An 8,469-nucleotide genomic window follows, 5' to 3' on the forward strand; every position below is an offset into this window, starting at 1 on the left:
TCTAATTGTATGTGGCTAATTTGCTCAGGCGATAGGTCAACTGATGACAAATCACTGTATGTTTAACCGTAGTATGAAAATTTCTCATCTATAGGTCAAAGCGCTGGAAGTGTTGGTCTGACGGTGACATATGCGATAGCTCTGTTCTCATACTTTCAGTGGATGGTACGGCAAAGTGCTGAATTGGAGTCGCAGGTAGGTACCTTGATTTTTAGCTCATAGATGTTCCTTGTGTTCCAGTAATATATGTAACAGTTTAGGTACAGTAGTAGAACCTAATTGATTCTGGCGAGAAAAATATATGGCGGTGGGTGTTTTGGGTCTTAGCATACAAGCATACATAGGTTGTTGTTTTTTTCAAAATAAAAACTGTTTTACTCAGGCCAAACATATATGCCATGTTCAGAGTCACCCAGCCGACTCTGAGAAAAAGTGTCGGATCTAAACGGTTTATTGCCGAACTGCACGTGCTTTTTTGTAAAAAAAATGTGATAAGTAATTTATCTGATTTCGTCAGCATGAAATCCAATAAAACATTTTTGCTTTTTCCGGCTTATATTTATGATATTTCCCATTAAGCTAATTGCAGTTGTACACTGATGGACAAAATAGCTATGACATATGACATATGATGAATCTATATGATCCAGGGATGTTTGCTGTCCTGTTTGTTAAAATCGTGTTTTATCTAAAATTGTTTATAGTGTTTCTAAGTGTCTTAGCTGCGATGGTTCTTAGAACATTTTTACATTTGAAGGAACTTCGTTCGAACAAGCTTTTCCATTTGATTGAACCTTTTTTTTAGTCAAACAAACTTGTTTACATTTGAACAAACTTTTTTCAGTTATGTCCCTTTCAAAGCTCCGTAATAGACATTGGTATACTAATATAAATACTGTAAACATGTATTTTATCAACATAAAATATGATTGCAATTTTCTTGTGTCATTGCATTCTTTTCATCCAAATTTGATAGTTTCTTGCATGTTAAGACATTTGCAATGTTAAGAGGAAGTTTGCTAGGAGTTTTTATTGTTGTAATCGTTGTGCGTTTCTGCAGACAATCTACGAGATGACGTTCATGTTAAGACTAATTGTGTTTCTGACATTGGACCCCTGGCCTTTACTTAACGCTGGGGTTAGGGTTGAAACATGTACTGAGACAAGATACTGAGACACTATGTAGCCTGTGTGCGTGCGTGCGGTGGCTGTGTGTGCGTGCATGCGTGCGTGAGTGTGTGCGTGTGTGCGCGATCAGTTTTGGCACTCCATCCATATTCACAAATATGGTGAGTGTTGATGATGTAGAAATACTTTTCCTCTGCAGATGGCATCAGTGCAGCGGATGCTAACATTCCAATCCATCCCATCAGAAGCACCATGGGAAAATGAATCAGAAAAACCTCCGTGTTACTGGCCACAGCATGGCATTGTGACATTTGAAGGAGTCTACTTCAGCTATTCGCCTGATGGAGCTAGAACACTCAGAAATGTCTTTGCCTGTATTAGAGCAAAGGAGAAGGTATAGGTTCTTGGAGTTGGACCTGAAATTTCTTGGAATAATTTCATTGATATTAATATCAAGAGCGTATAAAGAAGGAGAGTGTACAACGGTGAAATGCTGAAACCATGTTGCAGTATTAGTTGAATTAATAAACTCCCCGTTTTATTTTGATGATTCTTTGCAGTATTATTGATCAGCTGTCCTACCTTGTTAATATAAAACAAACCGCATGTCCATACGATGCCCCTACGTTGAGATAATGAGCGGTGAAAATCTGGTATTTTCGCCGAAAACCGACTCAAGGTCAGTGTTTACTGCGACTGTCTCTCGCTTTGAGATAGCTTGGGGAAACCTCACGTGTTTCCGTCAATGATTGACAACTGGAATGAATGACGTCTGTTATTGATTGCCATAGTGATGACCCCCACCTGTGCCCACCTCACGCTGGATGTATAGTAATCTCTGTAGTACTGACGTGAGTCAGCGCTACCATGGCGCTACACAGCGGCGACCGGAAGCAATACACTGGTCACAAAGCGAGAGACAGTCGCAGTAAACAGTGATCTCGAGTCGGTTGTCGGCGAAAATACCACATTTTCACCGCGCATTATCTCAATGTAGGAACATCGTAGGGACAAGCAGTTTGTTTTATATTAACAAGGTAGGACAGCTGATCAATAATACTGCAAAGAATCATCAAAATTAAACGGGCAGAGTTTCTTAATTCGACTAATACTGCAACATGGTTTCACCATTTCACTGTTGTACGCTCTCCTTCTTTATACGCTCTTGTTAATATTAAAGACCTGAGATACGTCTGCTGATCTGTAGATTTCTGAAATGTTTCTTTTAAAATTCATCACTGAAATTGATGCTAATTCGTAGAGGACTAAATGGTGTATATACTTTGTCCTGCATTATTTATTAAGATCTGCGCAAAGACCATTGTTACAATTACCATCAACATGTGTATGTATATATATATATATTGATTCAAATCTGTGTATATTGATATGGTATAGGTTGGGGTAGTTGGGCAGAGCATCAGTGGTAAAGACTCCATACCAGCTGTGTTATTCAGGCTAGCTGAGCCCAAAGGCACTGTGAGGTTTGATGGTGTGGACATATCACATTTGGGTTTGCATGACTTCAGGAGAAAGGTGTCCATCATACCTGCAGTAAGTACACATTCTCACTAAACTTAAGAACTAGATTTAGGCTTAATAAAACTGGCATGGTTCCATATATACTGGAAAATGCACAACATAGCACGAGGCTATATACTGTAAAGTCACTTATTTTCGTGGGTTCCAATTTTCGTGGTTTCAATAAAAAATACATGTGCGTTGGTTTTTCAATTCGTGGATCAAGCCTTCAAAGAATTTTTTTTTTTAAACAATGCTAACAAACAGATTACTAACCTGAGTGAGATTACTAACATGTCGGGGTTGTTGATAGTATATATTACTAGTACGCACAAACGGCAGGCGTCGGTTTGCGGGCCTCCACTCCGGAACCGGCAATTGACATATGTACATAATATTTCGTTGGGTACATAAATTTGTGGATTGATGGACCCACGAAATCCACGAAAATTAGAACACCATGAAAAAAAGGATTTTACAGTAATAGGTGAAGACTGAAGTGTAAAATAGAGGGTGTGCATATAAAGTGTGAATATGGAATCTTGTATTTTAAATGCAAGCATTCAGGACATTATATGTCTTCCTCTTGCTAAACCAGATTAGAAAAGCCTGTAACAAGAGAACACAATATAATATGTTACCATGTACCAACCATTGCAATTTTGGCATAATAATTAAGGTATTTGACATGTAAATATGCTATTGCAAAATGGCAACCATAGTCCTACATTTAGATAGCTGAGTGCTCTCACCCTGTCGGATACACAAGATGTTACAATGAATGCTCAATATGGCGTGTTTATATATGTAATGTAAATTACATAGTATATACAACAATATGTAAATTTCACCTGCCATTCTCTTTACATAGTTGTATGTAATATTTGATAGATTATTAGCAGGAATATAACTTTATATTGCATGAACCGAGACTTGCTAAGTGTTGGTAAGTAGTAGAGTTATCAGTAGTAGTAACATCATACCAACATAACTGTCATATTATCATATTATATATATATGCATTATACGTTATATATACATGCTGACCTTTATTTACTAAAAATTGTATATGTGAATGTAATTGTGTTGCAGGACCCAGTAATGTTCAGCTGCAGTGTACGCATGAATCTAGATCCATTCCAAGACCACACGGATGCTGACTTATGGGATGTACTTGAAGAAGTAATGATTTGTTATATTGCATGATGACTAATTTGTTATGTACTACTTTAATAAATAGGGAGTAGAACTGATTATTTTATGTAAATTGAGATTCATTAAATATTGAAGGGTCCTGTCTTCATTAATGCCTGAATTTGTGCGCATAAATTATTATACATTTGGGCCAATATAATATGCACGTTTTGCAGTGTCGTAATCGTGCATTGATAATGTTTCTGTCTGTAATGCGATATAATTCTATCACAGGTGCAGTTAAAGCAAGCATTAGAGGAGCTTCCACAGAGGCTGGACACTGTGCTCTTCAACAGTGGTGCATATTTTAGTACTGGTCAGAAGCACCTGTTCTCACTCGCACGCGCCATCCTCAAGAGCAATCGCATTCTGATTATCGAGGAGCCACTGCCTACAAACATTGACTACAGGTGTGGTATAAATCTGTGGTGTGGTAAAGTCATGTCTTAGAATAGTATAACACATTAAATAACCAGTTGAGTGTATGCATAACAAAAGTCTAACTGTGATTCCTGCTTTGCCATCCAACTGCTTCGAAACTAATTTCATGAGGCATTCTAGGCCCTTGACCCCGTAATACAGGCATGGGAATTTTCTGAGGGTCCATGGATTTGACAATCACCTGGGAAGATCATGTGAAGTATCTAAATTTGATCATTGACATAGAAATTTAGGCGGGGTGTACTTGGGTTAGTTTAATTCGTATAGAGAAGGCTACTTGTAACCTTCAGCACGATAGAAAATGTCATCACATCTGATTATAAAAATGAAATTGACCTTTGCATCAGACAAAGTGACTCGGACAAAAATGCTAATGCTTCACTGCTTTCTTACATGCCCATAGAATTGCAAGGCCTCTTTGCTGATTGGCTATGATATGTAAAAAAATGGTCATGTTTAGTTAAGCATAGTTGAAGAGTTTTCTCTCACCTGTCAAGATTATCACCTCATCTAGACTAGTACCAGTGCCCTATCACTTTATGCAATTACCATTAACACAGTGTAGAGACCATGTAGGAAACAAGTGACATCAACAAGTAACCAACAACAAGTAATCAACTAGAAAATTATAATCGTTGCATATGTTAGTGAAAGTAATAAAGTACGAGTGTTCTAAGACACTTAGTCTTACTATAGACACTTGCTGCAGTGCACACAACGCCAGCTACTATCATAATAGTGGGGAAATGTTGTGAAAATGGTCACGAAAATTTTCTGATATCCTCACTTTAAATACAATGCGCTGAATTTAGTGCACGCATTGTATGGTATGTTTCGCAGGTAACAGTTTGATATGACTTGTGTTGTGCAGAACGGATATGGTCATACAACAAGTGGTGAGGCAGAAGTTCCAGCACTGCACCGTCATCACGATTGCAAACCGACTCAGTGGCATCATGGACTCTGATCGTGTTATGGTATGCATCATTCTCTTAACTACCGCTTTCAATCGGTGGTGGTGATCAGTGTTTTAGAATGAAAGGGTATTCGTAGTTGTTTGAGTACCGCGAGCCTTTAGGGCAGGGGTTCTTAACCTGTGGTCTGTGGACCTCTTTGGGGTCCGTGGATGTGCTTCAGGGGGTTCGTGAACCAGGCGCATAAAAATTATTGTGTTTATGTGCTTATGTGCATTTTTCTGGGGAAGGGTCCGTAGCTTTTATAAGATTCTCAAAGGGGTCCATGACTCAAAAAAGGTTAAGAACCACTGCTTTAGGACAATGTATGTTGCCAAGTACAGGACTATGGTACAAGCACGCTGTTTTACAGTTTTAAAGCAAACAAACTGTTTGCTGAGGTAGTCTCAGTGATATATATATATATATTGAATCATGCTTAAAGGAGAGCTTGAACCACATGGTCATATAAATAGGATCTAATTTGTTACATGTATGCACTGTTGTTTTGTAGGTGCTAGTAGATGGTAGAATCAGAGAGTTTGATGAACCGTTTACACTACTGCAAGATGACAGCAGTCTCTTTTACAAGATGGTGGAGACATCTGGTGGCAGGCGTGAGACTGAGCAGCTGCTTGATATTGCGCGGCAAGCATACCTCGTGAGAAATGCACCTGACGTTACTAAAGGTAGTAGCATGTATAATCAACGCTCTGCTATGGTTGGCATGGGCCCATGTGTCAGCATAGGATCTGATGACCTCGACATTGATGATGGGAACTGTGAAACTATGGTATGATAAATTGCCAGGATGACTAGGAGTGAATATGAAACTTTACTATCACAATTAATTTGACAGACAAGGAAAGTTATTTATTTCATAAATATTGTGTGATAGTAACAACATCATCGGTCGTGAAAGAAATCAATCGATCGTTAGTGGAGAAATTAATGTCCATCACCACCTATTACTAAGAAATTGGGTGAAGTGACTAAACAAATCCATATCTATTTCCATATATATCCATAAATCCATATGTGTACGTGGCAATCAATATATTTCGTAACGAACTGCAATTGGGTGCCGAATTGGTACACCATTGTCCATGTGTTGTACACTATTTACATGTTTAGTCTGTGTTTTGTCTGTTTTTCCAATTTCATAGTGTATGTTGTATACCAACTATACCAAGTTCTCTATACTAAGTCCGCATCTAACATCATGGTTACCTTCTTGTAAAGCTCAACGGTACTGGAATCGAGTTCCTTCCTTATTCCCGTTACCTTTCCAGTGACATTTTCACTTTTGTTCATGCAAATCTATATAATAGTTATTGTTATCAAGTGCACACTATGCTATTTGCAGATTGTTGGAAATTAGTTTTAGTTTAGCGAGTGCTAGAGCATGTTGAAATGTTCATTTGGAATAATAAGGCAACAGGCGTGAAGATAACTATGACTAGGATAGATAATAATTACATCACTGTATGTTACTATAATCACGACATTCAAATGTTGGTATTATTGTATATGCAGCATATCTGAGTAATATGATCTCTGGCTACTTAGTTAGATACTGGCCAGTATATCAGGGTGGCCTTTAAGCCCACGCATTCACCTTGGTTTCATAAAACTAACGTGCCTTCTCCACGAAAATGCCCTGAATCCAACTATTCTATATTTGCATTATTTATGATATAATTGTTATTCCAGCTTTTAGAAGATTAGAAAAAGGGTTTATATATGGTAAATTTAACAATCTAGACCAAAGTAACACGTATTCCTAAGTAGGAATATAACCACATATCTTTATAACTTCAATGTTCCAGTTTCTGACTTTTAACATTGATGTCTGTGATGTCACTGTGTTTCGTGCAGTTAACATTTGTTCCACATGTTCCAGTTGAGGTATTATTTTAAATGTAATCTGCTCTCATGAATACTTTAAATAGTAATTATGATAACAGTAACGTATCTTATATAGAAGTAATATCTGAATCATGTGAAATTAAAGATTGCGTTGTCATATCTTAAAGGGGTACAACGCCCATAATTTTATGGGTATATTTGATAGTAAGTGCATAAATAATAGTACTATATACCTACAAATTTCTATAATCATGCATTCACATTTCTCATAAAACAACAGTTAGTTTTGAAATCTTTATTTTTGCTGCTGACATGTCACCCCGTGATTGTGCTAGCTATTAGTGAGGCATAAAATAGTTAGCAGCGTTCACCATTCATTCAAAAGGAGTATGTACATTGCTTAGCAGCAGCAACCAGACAGTACGCAAGTAATTGTGTATGCTGGTATTGCTGGTGTTTCCTGGAACAAGGCCTAACTAAAGAAATAGATTAACTGCAGGATTTAGGATGTAGGTGTGTGCCGCATTGCATTTCTGGCCTTGCTACTGACATGTTAAAGGTGCCCTCCACGAAATTTCAAGCGACAAACATAAAATCAGGCAAAAATGAAGTATTTTAACATTGCACGTTGTACTTGCCTATATATGTCTGATAGCTAAAAAAAAATGGCTCGGGAATACGTTTATCAAAGCTTTTAGACTACAAAGTGAAACGTGTCGGGTTGAAAGTTTTAACAGCGTTTCTTTTGCCGCCCTGCGCGCGATGTTGTGACGTATTACGTCGTCATCAATAAATGAGTCATATTACACAGAACCGCCATTATACAGAACCGCAGCGAAAGCGATTTTGAGTTGGTGTTTCGTTGAGCAAATATAGGCTTGATACATATTTTTACAGTTTAATTTTCAAAGTTAACGTTCAGTTAAAGTGTAGTGAGTTATTTATTTACGTTTTTACAGTAGTTTGTTACAAAAATGTGCGTGTGGAAGACATCTTGAATCAATGCTAGCACTCGTATGCACAGGCACTTGGGACAGTCAGTAAAAACTGAAAATAATATGAACGCACATTCACAAATACTACCGTAGGCCCTACCTCTCAATTACAGTTCACTGTTGTGTCACTGTATATCAACTTTCCTTCATAAAAACTAACGCCGGACGCTGCCGCACTCGCCGCTGCGAGTGTGCTGTGTCGCTATGATAATAATAATAATATATAAAGCTTATATATATTATTATCATTATCATGGCGACACGGCACACTCGCAGCAGCGAGTGCGGGAGCGTTCGGCGTTAGTTTTTATGAAGGAAAGTTGTTGATATACAGTGACACACAGTGCCGAATCTCCACCCAAATCCAT

At 37.8% G+C, this 8,469-nt stretch overlaps 1 protein-coding gene across 1 annotated transcript in view; it reads left to right on the forward strand.

Moving 5' to 3' along the window:
* LOC106810678 (multidrug resistance-associated protein 4-like) overlaps positions 1-7,281 on the forward strand; it is a 44,168-nt gene extending 36,887 nt beyond the window's left edge. The window contains exons 19-25 of the mRNA XM_014814108.1: positions 95-195; positions 1,328-1,522; positions 2,527-2,682; positions 3,742-3,831; positions 4,078-4,253; positions 5,156-5,261; positions 5,752-7,281. Of these exons, the coding sequence (XP_014669594.1) occupies positions 95-195; positions 1,328-1,522; positions 2,527-2,682; positions 3,742-3,831; positions 4,078-4,253; positions 5,156-5,261; positions 5,752-6,036 (1,109 nt within the window). The 3' untranslated portion in view covers positions 6,037-7,281. The remainder of the gene's footprint in view (positions 1-94; positions 196-1,327; positions 1,523-2,526; positions 2,683-3,741; positions 3,832-4,077; positions 4,254-5,155; positions 5,262-5,751) is intronic.
* Positions 7,282-8,469: the final 1,188 nt, after the last annotated feature.

The sequence above is a fragment of the Priapulus caudatus genome, unplaced genomic scaffold (genome assembly GCF_000485595.1).
Source record: "Priapulus caudatus unplaced genomic scaffold, Priapulus_caudatus-5.0.1 Scaffold462, whole genome shotgun sequence".
In the NCBI taxonomy this organism is placed as follows: domain Eukaryota; kingdom Metazoa; phylum Priapulida; class Priapulimorpha; order Priapulimorphida; family Priapulidae; genus Priapulus; species Priapulus caudatus.